Source organism: Stegostoma tigrinum, chromosome 18, assembly GCF_030684315.1.
Source record: "Stegostoma tigrinum isolate sSteTig4 chromosome 18, sSteTig4.hap1, whole genome shotgun sequence".
Classification (NCBI taxonomy): Eukaryota; Metazoa; Chordata; class Chondrichthyes; order Orectolobiformes; family Stegostomatidae; genus Stegostoma; species Stegostoma tigrinum.
Window position 1 is genome coordinate 7860426 of NC_081371.1, and position 19921 is coordinate 7880346.

At 39.5% G+C, this 19921-nt stretch overlaps 1 protein-coding gene across 1 annotated transcript in view; it reads left to right on the forward strand.

The window, feature by feature from the left end:
- The window catches only part of pnpla8 (patatin-like phospholipase domain containing 8), a 57710-nt gene extending 39758 nt beyond the window's left edge, over nt 1-17952 (forward strand). The window contains exons 9-10 of the mRNA XM_048549034.1: nt 13561-13756; nt 16988-17952. Of these exons, the coding sequence (XP_048404991.1) occupies nt 13561-13756; nt 16988-17262 (471 nt within the window). The 3' untranslated portion in view covers nt 17263-17952. The remainder of the gene's footprint in view (nt 1-13560; nt 13757-16987) is intronic.
- The last annotated feature ends 1969 nt before the right edge of the window (nt 17953-19921 follow it).

Here is a 19921-nt window from a genome sequence, read left to right on the forward strand (position 1 = left end):
ATAGCTAAAATAACTGGAGAAGTTTTCAACTTTGTAAAATCAAGTAGTGCACATTTTTAGGTGTTATGGGGAATGTTGCTTTTTTTTTTAGAAGCAGTGAGTTTTTTTCTTTCTGGACTGAGTGGCGTCAAACCTTTTGAGTTCAGGAAACACTGCCTGATGACAGACCTCAGATTAGTTGAGCTACAGTTTACTCCAAGTCTTGGGTTGCAAGATAGCCAGAGACATCCAGAATTTGCAAATTGAAAATATCTGACTCTCCATTTCTTGCCGTGTGAGTGAAAAGGTAAGGACCAAGAAAGTTTGAGGGAGAAATCTAACCAGAAAAGACCTAGGTCCACCTGATCAACTCACATCAGAACAATCATCACTTTTACAGATAAGTGTTTCATCAGTGATTTAAAATATCAAAAGGTTATGTGATGTGGACATTGCTAGCTGGGCCAGTATTCCCATTCCCATTCCCAGATGGCCATGAGGAATGGTGACCTACCTGATTAAACTGCTGTAGTACGTCTGCTTTAAATACACTGAGAATACCACAAGGAGAGAATTTGAGGATTTTGACCAAACAGCAAAACGGGAACATTGACATGTTTCCAAGTCATGATGGTGAGTGGCTTAGAGGAGATCGCTCATATTGTGTTCCTATGTATGCTGTATTTGCTCATCTACATGAAAGTAGTCATGCATATGGAAGGTGTTGGAAAATGAGCTTGGGTGAATTTCTGCAGTGCTATGGTTAGATGCTCTGAGCATCGGTGGTGGAAGAAGTGAGTGGCACCACATCCACAAACTATTATCCAGCTGTTTTGTCCTGAATGGTATCGAGCTTCTCCAAGTTTTATTGGAGTTGCAATCATCTAAGCAAGTGGGGAGTATTTCACCACATCCCTGATTTGTGCCTTGGTGGACAGGCTTTGGGGAGTCGGGAGGTGAATTACTGCAGTTACTCAGTTTCTGACTTGATCTTGTAGCTACAATATTTCTGTGGTCAGTCCAGCTCAGTTTTTGGTCATTGGTAACCACTAGGAATTTAATAGTGGGGTTTTCAGTAGTGCTCATGCCATTAAATGTCAAAGGATGATAGTTAAGGCCATTGCCTGGCACTTGTGAGATGGACATATTACTTGTCAACTCAGACCTGGATATTGTCTATGCCTTTGGATATGGACTGCTTCTGTCCCTGAGGAACTGTGTGAATGGCGATGAACATTGTGCAATAATCAGCAAGCACCACCACTTTGACCGTAAGAAGGCTATTGAAGAAGTGGTCAAAGATGGTTGGCTCAGGACACTATCGTGAGGAACTCCTACAGAGATATCCTGAAGTTGAGGTGACTGACTTCCAGCAATCTCAGACATTTTCCTTTGTACCAGGTATGACTCAAACCAGTAGAGTTTCCCCTGATTCCTGTTGACTCCAGATTTGTTCAGGCTTCTTGACACCACCCATTCAAATGCGGCCTTAAAATCAGAATGTTGTCTGTGTGAGATTATTTAATGCATTTTTGTCACCTGGAGTCTTTATCCTCAAAGTTTTGTTCTCTATCTATAGTTTCTATTTCACCTTTAGTATCTGTGTCGACTTATTTGCCTTTCGCTAGTGTTAATTGTGAGCGTGTGCGCGCTTGAACTTTTTTAAAGAGGCAAGAGTTTGTCACTTTAAATTACAATACTTTGTTGTTTTATGTTAGTGACTGAACTTGGTGTCAATTGCTTTCATCCGCAACAGCGGCAGGTCAGCTAACTGATCAACTTGGAGGTCCAATTGGGTTTTTAGCATTTTGTGTCAGTTTGTGGAACAATAGGACCTGTGGATTATCTGTGTAATCTTCCCAGTTAAATCATAACTGCATATTACGTGCCTCCAGAAGGTGAGTTTCAGGAAGGGACCTTGTAAAATAGGTCAGGGCGCCTTCCGTGGCAAGAATACGAAAAATGATCTGATGAAATCAGAAGTACTCCAGCAAATATAAATAACAATTTGGTCTTGTGCCTCCTTATCTCCAGTCACCGTGAGCTCAACAATGTTTAGAGAATTCTGTGTTCCTTCTGTCTAAAACCTTATCTATTCTTCTTCCTTTCATTCAATCATTGGCTTCAGTTATCTAGGCCCTTAGATCTAAAATTGCTTTTACGGACCTCTCTGCCACTCTTCCTTTTAAGGTACTGCCTAAAATTTACCTTTTAGGAAACGACTTATTTGTCTGCACCAGTGTCTGCTTGTGGACTTGTTTTGTGGGCATGACTTGATGCCAGCTACTTATATTTGGCCAAGACTTGCTGCCGAGAGTCATGAATGAAGGCTGCAACTGTAGTTGAGGTATTAAACCAATGTGAGTTACACCCTAATACAAAACGGACCCTGGAAATGGAAAATAAAGAATTAGGGGGAAATGGAGAATGGTATATCACAAACCAAAATTCCCCATTATTTTCACTTCATGTCACTGCTGTTGTATGAATAGCTTTGTTCTTTCATAACCCCAAAAAGACTTTTGATTAGTGATAATGGGAACTGCAGATGCTGGAGAATCCAAGATAACAAAGTGTGGAGCTGGATGAACACAGCAGGCCCAGCAGCATCTCAGGAGCACAAAAGCTGACGTTTCAGGCCTAGACCCTTCATCAGAGAGGGGGATGGGGAGAGGGAACTGGAATAAATAGGGAGAGAGGGGGTGGCGGACCGAAGATGGAGAGAAAAGAAGATAGGTGGAGAGGAGAGTATAGGTGAGGAGGGAGGGAGGGGATAGGTCAGTCCAGGGAAGACAGACAGGTCAAGGAGGCGGGATGACGTTGTAGGTAGGAAATGGAGGTGCGGCTTGAGGTGGGAGGAAGGGATGAGTGAGAGGAAGAACAGGTTAGGGAAGCGGAGACAGGCTGGGCTGGTTTTGGGATGCAGTGGGGTGAGGGGTTGAGCTGGCCTGGTTTTGTGATGCAGTGGAGGGAGGGGAAGAACTGGGCTGGTGTTGGGATCTAGTGGGGGAAGGGGAGATTTTAAAGCTTGTGAAGTCCACATTGATACCATTGGGCTACAGGGTTCCCAAGCGGAATATGAGTTGCTGTTCTTGCAACCTTCAGGTGGCATCATTGCGGCAATGCAGGAGGCCCATGATGGACATGTCATCTGAGGAATGGGAGGGGGAGTTGAAATGGTTTGCGACTGGGAAGTGCAGTTGTTTGTTGCGAACCGAGCGGAGGTGTTCTGTAGAGCTGTCTCCAAGCCTCCGCTTGGTTTCCCCAATGTAGAGGAAGCCACACCAGGTACAATGGATACAATATACCACATTGGCAGATGTGCAGGTGAACATCTGCTTGATATAGAAGGTCATCATGGGGCCTGGGATAGGGGTGAGGGAGGAGGTGTGGGGGCAAGTGTAGCAGTTCCTGCGGTTGCAGGGGAAGGTGCCAGGTGTGATGGGGTTGGAGGGGAATGTGGAGCGGACAAGGCAGTCGCGGAGAGAGTGGTCTCTCCGGAAGGCAGACAAGGGTGGGGAAATCCTGTGTAGCAAGCAGCTTTGTTTCCAGAGAAATAGGAGCCTGTTTGAGACTGATGTTACTGTACTCTACTGACACTCTCTCTGATTCTATCCTCTGGAATCAGCACAAGAAAGGCCTCTGCATTTCAACACTTATTCAGTTTGAGGATTGGCACCCAGATATCATGACTGAAACATGTATGGTTTTCAGCTGACTAGATTTTAAATCCTGTACCTTATGTTCACAGTAGTCAATATACAGTGGCAACAGAGGCTTTTACTTTTGTAAAGATAACATTTTTCTCATTTTCGACCTGGAAGTCAGGTAGTGAATTTTCTAAATAGGTTTTAGAGTATAATGTATTTGTGAGCGAGTTTCGAAAATGAAAGAGCACAAATGAAAAGTCATAGTTAGGTTGTCTGTTCCAGTTCAGGTTATGAGTTTTCAAAGGGAAGATTCAGTAAGCTGTGGTTAAAAAGTGATTGATCAAAAATTATTACAGTAGCCTTGAGCAACCTATTTTAAACTTTTGAGTTCATCATATAGAGAACTGAACAAAAGCAGAGCTGATCTTAGGGTACTGAAATCTTTGCTGCCAGTGTGTAAAGTCATTGATAAATGCCAGTGTGCTTACAACTGTTATTGCAGAATAGTTACTATGGATTCAACGGAATCATTTACTCAGCATTGTGACCAGCTCCGAGATGATAAAGCACCCTCATAGTTTTCTCTATCTACAATCATATGAAGAATTCTGTTTTTTAACCCAGCCTTATGAAATAAACAAGACTATTGTATTCACTTTCTAAAAATGTCATACATTCAAAGCTACTTTGTTGATTGTGGGCACGTGCACATCGGAGTGTGTTCTGGGGATACTTTTATGCTTCTGTATTACTGGCTATGTCAGCCAATTACTGCATGTATATAGAATAAGCTTTGTTTTGATAATAAACTGATTACTGTGTTTAATAAAATGCCAAGTTGGTAGATCTTTTTGTTTTGAAAAGTCACACAAACCATATGTATTGTTGATCAGCTGCAGGAATCAGAGCTGGGGCTACAATTATTTTACAGTCTGTGATGATGGGTTTAAAAAGACACAAATTATGGTACAAACCAAAGTTTGTGGATGACACAAATGTAGGTGGGAAGGCAAGTGATGAGGATAACAAAAGAGTCTGCAGAGGGATATGGACCAGTTTGGGGTATGGACAAAAGCTTGACAGATGGGATATGAAGTGGGGAAAATGAGGTTGTGCACATTGACAAGCAGAAGAGGAGCTGAATATTGAGAAGGACTACAGAAAACAACAGCTCAGAGAGGTTTGCTAGTCCCCATGTATGAATTATAAAAAGTTAACGTACAAGTTTATCTGGTAATAGGGAAGCTATGTGGAATGTTTGCTTTTATTTCAAACAGCATCAAGTATGCAAAATAGGTAGGTCTTGCTAAAATTACACAAGACACTACTCCAACCACACTGGAACTGCTGTGTCCCTTAGCTTTGAGTCCCTTAGCGAAGGAAAAGAAACTAGCATTGGGGTTCACCCTGAGGACGTTCACTTGACTGATGTACGGACTGTCTTGCGTGAAGCAGTTAAGTAGGTTGGGTCTGTACTGATTGGAGTTTAGAAGAATGAGAGGCAACCTTATTGAGACACACACAATATCGTTGGGGCTCTTGACAGGGTTGATGTGAAAATGTTGCTCCACTTCGTGGGAGAATCTAGGAGCCAAGCATGTAATCTCAGAGCAAGAGGTCTCCTGTTGAAGACAGACATCAGGAGGCATTTCTTCTGAGGATAGTGAATCTGTGAATTCTCTATTGCAGAGGACTGTTGAGGTTGGTTTGTTTAGTGTCATCGACGCTCTTAGCCTAAAAGGAGAAATAGATATTGAAATTTAAATAACAAAGCTCTAAATAGTTTGTTGCTGAGTGATCCCTATTTGATTACCATTCATAACTTGTTCACAAACTAAACAATGATTTTATTCCTTCCTTAGAAGCGAACATTACAGTAAAGCAAACTCCATTTTTTTTGAAAGGTGAACTGATGTAGAATGATTAATCTTTTGAATAACTTATCCCAGAAACATGCAATAAATTATCCTGCAGTCGGCAAGTTCAATTACCACAAACACAAGTAGTCGGAGCTTGCAGCATCAAAGCAGAAATAACCATTTGAGTTCCCAAGATATGGTTCTGTTTTTGACTTGGATAGATTTCTACTCCACATGTTCAGTAAGTAGAAAACTGTAGACTCAATAAAACTGTGTGGTTGAAAAGCAGTTTTTAAAAATAAGAACAGAAAATGCTTGCATTACACAACAGGATTGACAGTATCTAAAAGGTAGCATCAAAGTAATGTTTGGTAGTATAGTAGCATCAGGCAATTAGAGGTTTTGTCAGATGTAGATCTGTCCTCTGTTTCCAAGTGGATAAAGGCTATTTCTCTTTTCATGTTAGGTTTGCTGAATTTTAACTAACGTCTCCCTACATTGTGTATCTTCATTTTGGTTTAAAATGTTTTCCCATAAGGATTAACGCTGCAGAATAAACAAAATTTTTAAATCTGAGAATGTATGACAGATAAGACATAAAATGCTGCTAATGTGGGAAGTTTATGGATTCATAATCTTGTCTTGCACACCACAATTTTATTTACAGCTTGGTTAGAGGCGTTTAGAATAGTGGTACGGAGATACTTATCATTTTATATATTAAGGTGTGTTGGGCTAATTCTACTCTGGTTTTTCAGTATTTGTCCTGTGGGTAAAAGGCCTGTTTTAGATTGGGTTTATTGTGGTACAGTGATTTCCATTCTGTGTATAGCGTTGCTTTAGACCCCGATAGAAAATCATTTTGGCTTTTCCTTTTGTAATTTGTCACAACTGTCATTTTGTTTATATGAATAGATCTTTCATTTACTCTTTATATGAGTTGTATGCATGGTGTCAGTGAGCACGAAACTTGTCCTTCGGAATCATTCATCAGTCCCTGTTACAGTTCATTTGCCAGACACTTTAGCACTTTATAATCTGTGTTATATTTAAATGAAGTCCTGGAGTCATCTTTGATGTTTTTTGACCTTTCTCATTCCCTTTACCTTAATTAGTTTTAGGTGACACTTGGCAGGCAGACCGTAAATGTAAAGATGCATAAGTACCTCAGAGCTATAATAAACTCAATCTATAAAATTAATAATTAATTCAGCAAAGAAATGATAAATTCATCATTCATTAGGCTTTTTAAATATATTGTAAGGAACCTCGTTATGGTCAAAGAAACTTGTCATTATGACACAAGTCATTCAGAATGCTTTTGTGACAAAATTTCACTTTATTTAAAACCAATGAATTACTTGGAATGCTCATGCTTGGATAGGTACAAACTGCATTTTAAACCAGAGATACTCCGATTGTGATCCAGTGTTACGTGGTCAGACCATCCCGTGAGCAACCTTCTAGGAATGCCTCCAGCCAGGATGTGCAACCGTATTCCATCAGAACAGCTGATGAACAGCTGGGAAGACAAAGCCCATAATGCACTGCTACAAAAGTTAGTAGCTACAGCATGTGAAGAGTAGCACTGAGTAGCGATCTGAAGGAACTTAATTTGGCTTCACATCAACCCATTCCAACCTGCAATCAGCCAGACTTTCAGTGCTACAACAGTCACTTTCTCCTTTTACAGACTGTCTAAACAAATATCAGAATCAGGACATCCCTTTTGCCAATAGAAAATGGCCTTATTGTCATGAGCAAGTAAGCATAATATTGGAATTGAAACAAAATACAATTGCACTTACTGGGTCCTAGAATTTGGTGCTGCTTCAAGTGAGGATGAGAAACAGAAATGCTGAAGGTGGTATACCTAATTCTATATTATTTGGCTTGTCTGATCTACTAAGTCTAAAATGATCATTATTAAAGCCAGGGTGCTTGTGAATAAAGGATATTTGATTGAACCCTTTGATGTCCTCAGTTTTCGGTTTCTACCTAGTCCTGCATTTAAATGCAGGATAACTTTGTAAACAAGTTTCTTTTTTATTGTAGAAAGTAGGGTTTTGGTTAGAACATTGATAGGGACTTTATCTTTTCACTTTTTGAGGTTTGTACCCAACTCAGATTAATGCAATGAAGGGGCATCATCTCTCTATAGCTAAAAAACTCTCTCTTGAATCATGTAAAGATTACATATTTTTCTTTTTTTTTGTACTTTTGATTGTGAATGGAAGTGGGAAAGAGACTACTTTAAATTCAAAGATTGCAGAAGTGGTTGCCACACTTCTTTTAAAATAAGCTGTTGAAATGTATTGTAAATGATGCTGCTTTGTTCAACCAGTCGGGGAGGCTTGATGCAGATGGAAAAGCACTGGAGGGTGTGTACAAATTGAGATTTGACCAGCAACATGCAGCTGATTGGTTTGTGAAGTTGTGACTAACTGTGGTTGACCAAGACTACCTGCTGGCAACAACAATCACAGAAGCCTTTGGACTTCCGGAGGGAGATGTTTGTCTGCAGTGGGAAATGCGAAAAGCCTGAAGAAAGCCAGTGTGTTCTTTTCACCAGTTGATATCAGCTGTTGGTTTTGACCAATAAGTTAGAATTTTGGGAACCTGGTCCTCTGTGCCCTCTGCAAGGAGATGAAAAGTGACTGAGAAAAGGTATTGAAAAGAACCAAGCCCTGTCTGGCAAAAGGATCACCTCTGTGAACTGAGTAGACAGGTGCCATTGTGGGGACTTTTTCCTCCTCCACACAATACCTTTTCTTTCTTTAAAACGAAAAACTGCAGTTGCTGGAAGTCCGAAATAAAAACAAATTATTGGAGACAATCAGTAAGTCTGGTCCATTGACCCTTCATTTATTTTTGTCTGTGCCCGTTTGTATGTACATATTGGGGGGTGAGGGGCGGATTTTAAAAGCACTTTTTAAATTAAACAGAGTTGGATGTGAATAGTTCATAAACCTAGCTTCAGTTAAACAAGTATTTCTAATAAATTGATCATTCTTCTAAGTACAGGTAAATCAGGTCCGTGTTTTCTGTTTGCCTGGATCTAAATGGACAGGAAGATTGGGGAACTTTTGCATATCTTGCTGAAATAGCTAATTTTTAATAGTGATTCCAGGAATACCAGCCTTTTATTTCCAGTCAGTGAGGACAGCAATTACAAGTAGTTTCAATCCAAGGTAACAAGGTCTAGAGCTGGATGAACAAAGCAGGCCAAGCAGCATCAGGGGAGCAGCAAAGCTGATGTTTCGGGCCTAGACCATTCTTCAGAAATGGGGGAGGGGAAGGGGATTCTGAAATAAAAGGGAGAGGGGGGGACGTGGACGGAAAATGGATAGAGGAGACAGACAGGGCCAAGAGGCAGGGATGGAACCCGTAAAAGTGAGCATAGCTGGGGAGTTAGGGAGGGGATAGGTCAGTCCAGGGTGGACAGACAGGTCAAGGAAGTGGAATGAGGCTAGCAGGTAGAAGAGGTGGGGATGGGGCTTGACGTTGGAGGAGTGGATAGGTGGGGGTACAGGTTAGGGAGGTGGGGACGAGCTGGGCTGGTTTTGGGATGCAGTCAGGGGAGGGAAGATTTTGAAACTTGTGAAGTCCACATTGATACCATTGGGCTGCAGGGTTCCCAAGCAAAATATGAGATGCTGTTCCTGCAACATTCGGGTAGCATTGTTGTGGCACTGCAGGAGGCCCAGGATGGACATGCCGTCTGAGGAATGGGAGGGGGGAGTTGAAATGTTTCGCGACTGGGAAGTGTAGTTGTTTGTTGCAAACCGAGCATAGGTATTCCACAAAGCCTCTGTTTGGTGCCCCCGATGTAGAGGAGTACGCAATCTAGCCTGGTGACCCAAAACCATTTGTAACTTTTCTCTGTTTGGCCTCAGTTAGATGGACTTACATAAAAGTTGCTGAATAATAGTCAACATGATAGGTGGACGTATTTTACTAATGCAATCGGACCATTCTTCTGAAGTGGAGGTAAATAACATGATTGGTTGTCGGGCAAAAGTAGCTTTTCCTTGGGTTCCTGCTGATCTGATATGTGATGATTTGATGTAAAATATGGCTGCATTCCCTTTCTTATAGCTGATGAGTATCGATTTGATGAAAATTAAAAACACCTTATCTCTCTCTTTCTGTGGCTCATACATAAAGGTGACAGTGTTGAATGAAGCTAATGAATTAGATGACATGAGCCTCTGATGGTTGAGTCACTGGGTGGAATTGAATTGCTTCCTACTAGAAGAGGAGATTGGAAGATGCACAGTGCTGGAAATATTTAACAGAATGGGCAATATTTGTATGAAGAAAAATAGAGTTTAAAGGAAAAAAAAAGCAAAAACTTTTCATTGAACAATTCAGGTGTTAGTTTTATTTGCACTTGCAACGAAGCTGCCTGAACCGATGCTATCAGACTTGCTGAATATGTCCAGCATTTTTTTATTTTCAGATTTCCAGTATCTGTAGTATTTTGCTTCTGTGTAGAACTGAAAGGCAAGTCAACGTCATTATAACCTTAGTAATTTAACTAAGACTTCATATTCTTGTATGTGTATTTTATCAATTTCTTATTTGCCACTCATTTGTCTTTTGGGTGACTTCCATCTTTCTTTTTCTGAGAAGTTAGTTTGAAGTTAAAATAGAAGCAAAGCTTTTTTTTTACATCCTTGGCGAAGCAGTTTATGTTGTCTGAAGGCTAGCCTAAAATATCCAATGTTTGTTACAACCAGGCAGTAATGTTTGCATTAAGTTGTAAGGTTTTGTAGTGTTGGCTGAGTGAACAACATTTTTCAGAATGTGCTATCTCTTAAGAAGAGTTTCCATTGCTATCTCTTCAGAAGATTGCCCTTGTGATGCACTCAGTCAATACTGAGATATAGCCAAGGTTCTTGGTTTGAACTCAGCTTACTGATTGATATGAATGTTACCCAATGAGCCATGTTGATGTTCTGTACAACAGGCTGATCAGGCAAGTTGACAACTTTTATGTCCTCTCTTGGGTTATGTGGAAGTTGCATTGTGTCTTACCTGTTGACTCCTGCAAAATGCATCACAAGCAATTGTTCAGAAGAATTTTCCCTTACCAAGGAACAGGGTATGCAAGAGGAACATTATGAAGTATGAGCAATTGATGTTGTTCTTTTAAAATGGTTAAATTGGATATTGGGAGCCACACTTAAAGTTAGCTGTATCAACTAAGCAAAGTTGCTGAAGAAATATTGAAAGAATAATCCTTAACATGTTATGAACTGACTTTGAGAACAGCTCTGAATTGAAATTGTTAATCAGGACTTGCAAAAACATTCATGGAGAAGATGAGTTTCATTAAATTCATAATTATGTTTTGTGAAGGCCATTTCAGGTGGAAAATGAAGAAACTTGATTACATTCTTAATGTGATATACTGTGTAAATTATCATAAAATATTCATTAGTTTTATTGCCTTTTATTAGTGCCTTTTTTTATGCTTCTAAAATATTAGATCGAGAGCATTTAAAAATAAGGGCAACCATTTAATACATTAATAAGGAACGTTCTTCTCTGAAGATGTTGAACAGCTCTTCCACTGCTTTTCAAGGGAGGGAGCCTTTGAATATTTTTAAGGCAGAGGTAAAAAAATTTCTAGGTGAGCACAGGACAGGAGTGAAATATGGGGAGAAGTGGGAGTAATCGAATCAGCCATGATCTTATTGAATGGTGAACTTGGTTCAAAGGGCCTACTACCACAACGTTGAATGTTCCTGTTCATTTTGTTTGCAACAGGTAAATTGGAGAATATTATTTTGTTGTTTCCATGTTTTATATTTGATGGGGAGATATAAAGGCTGAATATTTTTAAAATAGGTCCTGCAGGGTCATTGCATGACAATATTGTCTTTGGTTACTTGCCATAAGTTCCTTTCCCATGCTTTCAACTTCAAGCTTTTCACTGAACACTGTAATCTGAACCAAACGGTTTGCACCCTTGGCATCCTGTTTGATCCTGATTTGGGTTTCTGGCACAAATTCATCTATTTCAATTTCCAGAACATTGCTGCAGTCTCATCATTGCCATTATCATTTCTAGACTTGACTGCTCCCAATACTGTCCTGACAGGCCCCACTGTTCCAGCCTTCCTTAAACTTGAACTTATCCAAATCTCTGCTCATATTTAAAATTGCACCAAGTGCCGTTCACCGTCAGTCTCGTACACACTGGCTTGCGTTCATCTTCAGTCAGGAAACACCTATTAAAATTATCATCGTTCACACATCCCCTCCATGGCCTTTCCCTTCCCTATCTCTAACTTCCTCCAACCTCCCAACCTTTCAAGATTTCTCCACTTCTGGCCTCATGTGAACCTCCATTGAAATTGGTTTTCGGCTGTCCGCAACTCTTGTCCTTTTTTAGTCTCTCGGCCTCTTTATCCCCTCTTTACGCCTTTTAAAATGTTGTGTAAAATATACCTCATCTTAGCTGACCGACTAACTCTTTGTGTGACTTCGGTGTAAATTTTTGATGTTGCTCCTGTGAGCCATCCTGGGTTGTTAAACTGTGTTGAAGATGCTCTGGAAGTGCAAGCTGGTGTTGTGATTTGTCAATTAGCAATGTGTCCTGTGTGACAATAATTCTAAAGCTGTGTTAGTCTAGCGTTCAGTTCTAAGTGGGGGCGGGGCGCAAAAGTAAAGTGTTTATCTGACACTCTTCAGTACCCCTGTTTCAAGCTAAAGCCAGGAGCATACTTTGCTGGAAGTGATTTACAATCCAAATTTAATGTCACTTTATCATTGATGCCTGATGTAACGTTTTTCTAAGTGTTGGTGCTTTGTCTTACAGACTTTATTCCGCCACCTTGGTTCTTCAATTTGATTTGATTTTTAAGCAGTTATTGTCTTTCTTTATTTAAATGCTTTAATGAAGGCAATTCAAATTTGAGCTTTGGAATAAGAAGTCCCAAGGATGGTTTTCATTGTGCAGATTTAGTCAGTCTCAACTGGAATACCGATATAGGCTATGATTGTTCTCACATTGCTTATCCAGGGATGGATGGAGAGAATAATAAGGAAATATTAGCTATTTCCCTCTCTGGTGAAGGTGTGCAGGTGCCTGTGTTGAAGTGATCTTTTATCTATACGTTGTGTCTGATGCTACCTCTCTCTGTTAACACCTAAGAAGGACTGAGGCTCCGAAAGCTTGTGTTTTCAAATAGACCTGTTGGACTGTAACCTGGTGGCATGTGATTTCTGACCTTCTCTGGTTAGAATAATTAGTGTGACTGACAAGAATGGAAAAGCAATGAAGTAATTTTCTGTTGTTAGAATTTGATGTGTCACAATGTACCAAGACTCACTGGGGAGTGAAAGATTAGCCATTTTGCCAGTTCCAAGAGGATAAGTGGTGCCACCGGAATTGCAGCTATTTTGCCCAAATTATTGAGACCCGTGTAGCCCACTTCTGAGAGATAATAGAATATGCATAGACAAAGTTACAGCCGGGATGCTTGGAGCTCTGTAAAACTCAGTTAAAGTGCTTAAACAAATAACACACACTTTTCAGTGCTAGAGATATCTGAATCACCATCTTTCGCTAGGCTGGGTTCTGAAATTAATCCCAAGTGATGTTACCCAGCAGAGTTTGAGCTTTCCAGCCTGGAATTACTCTTGATGTCTTCTCTACGCCTTCTGACATAGGGTAACTCTTGCAGTGTTAATTTTTGAAGTTCTGCTGAAGAATTTTCTCGAGCTACTTTATACACGGGTCTGTGTGCCAAGTGCCTGCCTTAGTTGAAATTATCTATACATGTGACCGATCCTGAATGTTTCGTCCTTATTTCGTACAGACTGCAGTCACTAATTTCTTGGAATCTGGGTAGACCTGAATGATCCAGCATAAATCCACTCACTCAAAAATCCTTTGTAAATCTTCTTTTCAGTTCAGACTCGGACTTGCGAGTCCAGAGGCAGAGGCACTACCACTGCGCACAACCCCATACCAGTGGAATTCTACCTCTATTTAGAATAAGAGAAATTGATGAATTGCCAAAACGATTAACTAATTTGTTTGTTTTTCTCTCCTACAGGACGGTGGGTTGCTTATTAACAATCCCTGTGCATTGGCTCTACATGAGTGCAAACGTTTGTGGCCAAACACACCATTTCAGTGTGTAATCTCTCTAGGAACGGGCCGCTATGAAGCACTGGGGAAAAATAATGTGACCTACACAAGCCTCAAAGCAAAACTGACTAATGTTATCAGCAGTGCCACGGATACAGAAGGTTAGTTATTGTTGGATGAACATTTTAAACATTTTTCTATGTTGACTCCTGCAACAGACTCTTTCTTGGCCACCAATTCAGCTCCCATGTTCTGAATTTACGCTGTCCCGATTTAGCAATAATAGTCAAGATAATGCTTTGAAAGATCAGATTAAAGAAACTGGATCAGTTCTAAAATTGGTAAAATTAAAATGAATTTGGCAGTTCTCAGGTCAAGAACTGAAAATTGAGGGATACTAAAATGTGTGCCCTAGCTGTGAACATGCTGACATGATTTAAATCAGTCTTGTGGCCTTCCAACCTGCAGACTTCACTTGGGCTGTTCTGCACATGACTCAGCCAAGGATGATTGATGAGAACATTAGTGACTAAACGTGGTAAAGATGTGTTGAATGATGTACACAACCATGCTTGTTGAAGGGATGAAAAGACCCAGCATTAATTGACTTTTAATATTAGAAATGTTTTTTAAAATTGGGCACTTCTTTCATACATTATGAAGCTTGACTTCTTCATTGGAATTAATTCAGATAGGTCTTTTAAAAACAAAAAACTTTCATGCAGAGTATCCACCCACCCCTTATGAGAGTATATTTGGTATCCTTGTGTGCACATTTTTATAAAAGGCACTTTTTTAAAAAAAAAGACCAGCCTCTCTCAAATCCTATGTGACGTAACAGAAACCAAGTATAATTTATGTATTTGTCTTTACAAATCATGAAGACCGCACAAGCTGCACAGAAATGTTCACTTGATGTTTGTGTATATGTCAGATGCTCCTGACACTAACATTCTGTCATGTTCTAATTTGGGATTAGTCCATCAATAAGGAAGCAACACCAAAAAGGAAGCCCTTTGGAAATCTGTAGTCTGCAAAAATTCAAATAGAGGAAATCAGCCAATGAGAAATGTAAGGATAAATAGGCATGATGTAATTGGGCATCAAGGGACCAGTTTGTCAGTGCAACAGGGTTAAATACCCCACTTTAAACCAAAGTCACATTGACCCTTCCTGGAGGGAGTTCCTTGTCTGCTGATGCTTCATCCTGGACCATTTTCTCTTGCCAATTTTTTATCCCCTCTGGTTTGCCATTGCCTTCCATTCCCGAGGCAAATCCTAGGACTACCTCAGCTGGAACAACAATCTCAACTGCACAGTATTATTCTGAATCACTGAACTCCGTACTTAGCCAGCTAAGCTAACTGCAGGCTTTCACATATTCAAGTGCCTGCCTCCATTTATTTTCACTTTTTATGAGACCTGACTACCACTTTAATCTTCCACAAAACCTCAGTTACGCCGGATCGGCGCTCTCAAGCTGGTGCTGTCAGTTCAAAAATCATTCTCTTACGTTCTGTGTTAAATAGAAACTGATTGAGGTCCCCTATAAATCAGTGACTAAAGAAGGTGAAAAAAACCATAGTTTGATTTAAAATACCTGTCCAATGAGAACTGTTTGTGATATCTTAAAGACCATTTTCCCAGGCTTCCAACAAAATACAGATGATACTGTAAATTGCTCCCTATGTGACATAAATATCAATAAGTAAAAACAACTCAATATTGATAATTGGATGAAGTAAAAGAAAGCTGTTTGCAGAGTTGATAGGCGTTTAGCAATTGTGCTACTGGCTGCAGTTCATGTCATCCCAATAATCTCTGAAGTTTCTAATTTCCTCAACAACAGTGGATTATCCAATTGTGATCTGGCATCAGTGTTTGTAGGAATGCCGTCCATTCGTAACAAGATAACTTACTCATAAATTCTTTAATAATAGTCTAAAATAGCCTAATGCAATTCAGTTCAGATCATGCATTAAGTAATACCTCATCAAATCAGAATCCTAATGACTTGTGCTAAATCACTTTACAACATATATTGCTCTCAATGACATGTTTCAGATGGAAAAATATCTTTCGCCATCAAGAAATATACCTTTCATAATTTTATGATTTCGGAGATTATTTGCAGGTCGTTGTAAAATGTATGTTTTGAATTGAAAACCTGAAGATTGAAATTGGATTAGAGAATGAGTCCAATAAAATCTATTAGGCTCATCTATTGACTCAGTGTTGCATTAATCTGGTACTCTTATGAATAAGCAACAGAAACTTCCTTTCTATCTAAAAAATTGAATATACCTGTAATAATAGGTTTAAGATACACTTAGAATTTGTCATTTATTGCTCACAAATGTAATTTTCCATTGCTAATTGTTAATTTGGCATCTGTAATGTTGAGAAATTAAGTTACTTACTAGTCCTGACTGCCTTAAAATCTGAGTTGTAAATGGCCAAATTGAAGTGCATGTCACTGCTAATAACCTACTGGTGTAACTCAGCACAGTTGTAACTGCTTGTAAATTTTGGACTTTAGGACAGGAATTGACTTTCATTATTTTGCATGTGTACCAAGAACAGTGCTTTGACGTGCACTTTCAAGTTTCATCAATTTTTAATTGAATTGAATGCAGCTGCTGTAATCAATGCTGCAAATAATTTGGGACTTTGCAAATAGTTGCCATTAATTGCTTTATCTCTCCATATCCACCTACCTCTGCAGTCTAGATCAGCTGACATTGCAACATTCAATAAATCAATGCATTTGCTTGTCCATGGATTCTCACACTTTATCAGTGTTTTAAGTGTGATATGAACATGAAATAGTACATCAGTGGGTTCAAATCCTCTTTTACCTCTGGAAGCTGTTGCTCTAGGCTGAGGTGCTGAGATATCCTGATGGTTGCAGAGGGTTTATGTGCACCTAGGATTTGGTGTTTCACCCCGGTTGATAGTGGGTGTAGGTTCACAGTTCAAAATGCTGTAGAACGTGACACAAAAATCACACTTGAATGTCACGTTGTCAAAAATGAATGCTGAAGCATCACAGCAAGTTGGTGTAATGCTGAGGTCAACGTATTGTTGAAAAATTACCCTTTGACCTTGAGCAAAGCATGGACCAGGAGGCATTCATTGTGACAGTGTAGAGCATGTTTGCGTAAAACCTGAAGAAAAGGTAGTTTGCTCAGCAAACCCATTCATTCAGTTTGTACGTTCCATGATCAACTTGTTTCCCTTAGTTTGAATCTCAAACACTGAGAAATGATGTACATAAAATAATACAATGTTCACACCTGCCTTCAGCTTTCCCATATCTACTATATGTTTAATTTTATTTTGAGCATTCTTGAGCGCTCTTAAGCAGTTTTTCTTGGAAACATTTATTTCAGAAGTTCACACCATGCTTGACGCACTTCTGCCTCCTGACACGTACTTCAGGTTTAATCCTTTCATGAGTGAAGACATAGTCTTGGATGAAAACCGTAAGGAGAAGCTGAATCAATTGCAAATGGATGGAAGCCGGTACCTGGAACGCAATGAACCGAAACTTAAAAGGGCTGCTCAGATACTTGGTCAGGAGAAGGGCGTGCTTCAGAAAGTATCTGATTGGTGTAAATTAAAGATAGACATGTATGATGGCCTCCCCCTTATTTCCAAATTGTAAAAAGGAAATGTCTATTTCCAGAATCTGGTCAGTCACTATATCAGTGTGATTTCATCAGACTGATTAAGTTGATCTGTAACCACTGCAAAATTTGAAAAGCAGTCCTAAATTTGAGTTAATACTTGAACCGTGTAATTTTCTTTTTTTTTAAAGAAGTACCGATGCTGCTTATTTTACAGATTTACTCAAGTTTCAATGTCATCATGTTTGTAAATTGCTGTTCCTTTTGTCTTCAGCTGAAATCTGGCGATGCTGAGTACATTTCCGTGGACACAGCTTGTCTGTTTCCTGCTGAGTTTTGGTTTGGATTATTTATTTTGCCGGAAATCAGATATCATCTTTGTGCAAAATAAGAATTTTATTGATGTGAAAATATCAACATAGTTTTAAATATGATCATGCTTGTGGAAGATGTAATTAGCTAACTTAAGCCCCCAATCCCCATATAAATTGCTTTTGCCACACCATCTAAATTTCACTCAAACACTTGAAGATGTTTCTGTGATGAGGACCGTTTGAAAGCTGTTCAGTAATCTTACTAAAGGCACCTGAACATGCTTTGTTTATACAATGAATATTGTAGATACTCGTCTGCTGTTTAAGTATACTTTTCATTCTATTTCCTGATCAACTGTAACATGCTACTACATTTCCATTTTCTGTTACATATCAATAAACCTTGTGGTTTAACACCTGATGTGTAATGTTTCTTTCTTTCTTAGACAGTAGTCGCACGCTTCCAGTGTTTTTTTTGCCTTTCCTCATGCTGTTGCGACTTTGTTCTCAAAGATACTGCACACTCTCTTTTATTTGTCATCCAAGTATTCTCTAGTCGTAACTCATCCAAATTTTCTGTAGTCATAACAGTTAGCCTTGACATTATCTGCAGATATTTAACTCGAGGGGCTTTCAGAATTTGATGATCCAGTTTTGCAGCCGTCCGTGTGATTTTTAAATTTTGTCCTTGAGTTGTGTGTGTCACTGGCAAGACCACCACTTTTATTGAAGGTAAAGCAGTATGGATTCCAAAGACTTAAAATGAAGACCAAGTTCTGGAGAAACTCAACAGGTCCGGAAACATCTGAGGAGGAATGGTGTCGCGATTGCTAAGACCCTTCAGAACCAGCAGATGATGCCAGATCTGCGCAGTTTCTCCAGCATGTTCTGCATTTAATTCAAAATTGGAATTCTGGTTGGTTTTTACGTTCATGTTTGTCAGAATGTTAGATTCGGGAGAATGGAAATCAGCAAACCACAGGTCAGCAAACATGCGCTAGCGTATTCTGGGCTGCACAGCTCAGTTGCTGATCAGCAAATTAATTGAGACATTTAATATAACTTTTTAAAAAATCAATATATATAGATTGTATTTTCTTTTAATTTTGAAGCACTTGGAGTGACCTGAATTACAAAAGTTCTGATGAAGGATCCAAGCCCTAAATGTTGACTGTCCTGGTCCTCCGATGCTGCCTGACCTGCTGTGTTCCTCTTGCTCCACACTGTATGGGTGACACACTTGCTTTACAGAGAGTAAATGAAGAATAAATTCCCAGGATCCAGTCAAGTGAGCATTCACTTAGGATGCAAGTGGATAAATTCAGGAAAGTAGACCAAGATTGCCTGGAATTTGAATGGATGGGATTAAGCTAATTGAAATATATAAAATTCTTAAGGAGTACACCAGCATAGATGCTCAGTAAATATCTCTTCGAGCTGTGGATCTAGAGCACAGGGCCATAGTCTGTCAGTGGCCCTGGTCAAAGAATGGTTCCATTGGGTCTGTGCTCGGCCTCAGTCAGGGTATTACATAACGCTGTCATAGGCAGCAATTGTCTTAAGCATCTGCACTATGAAAAAGCAGCAGGAACATGGAAGTTTTCAAGAATATAGGAATTCTGGCACCGTGCGGCCATTGCCATGGAAATAGACTCTGTTGAAAATGATGGACAGTTAACTGCCAAGCTTTTTCAAAATTTTAAACCTTGCAGGTTGGCTCTGGTTGGTAGTGACAAATTGATAGTGTCACTACCTCCAAGGCAAGAGGCTTATTTTAAAGTCCCACCTGCTCCAAAAGTGCCTCGTCAAAACTCTGAAAAGATTGATTAGAAAATAGCTTGACTCTTACTGGTCAGGGCTTTGCCCTCAGAAATGAACCGACAAATGGTTGTGACTAATATTGTTGAGTTAAAACAGAAGTAGTGCATATTCATGTTATTTCTGTCTATCAAGATAAAAGTACTCTATATTATACGTAGGTTCCAATATATTCAAATGTATGAACCCAGCTGAGTCCAGTTACCAATTAATCAGCACTGTTCTGCAATGCAGTATAAATGTTGGTTTTACCAACAGAATACTGGTATTCTCGTGAAATGTCCTGAAGGGTGCAAGATAAAAAGTTTCAATGGAATGTGTTTTTTTGTGTTTTTTTTTTAGTGTTTTTTTTCTTTGTTTTTTTTTCCATGAAATAAGTTGGCCTGAGTTCTTATTTGGCATTTTGCCTGTTCCGGCTGATTGAATGATTTTCAGATGAGAGATGAATCTTTATGATCATAAATGATGCATTGCAGTTCTGCTGAACAAGCTAGGTGGACCCGACAGCTGTTTCCTGGCTGTTAGTATTTACAGGTAAATCCTCTTGATGAAAAGACAGCTAGAG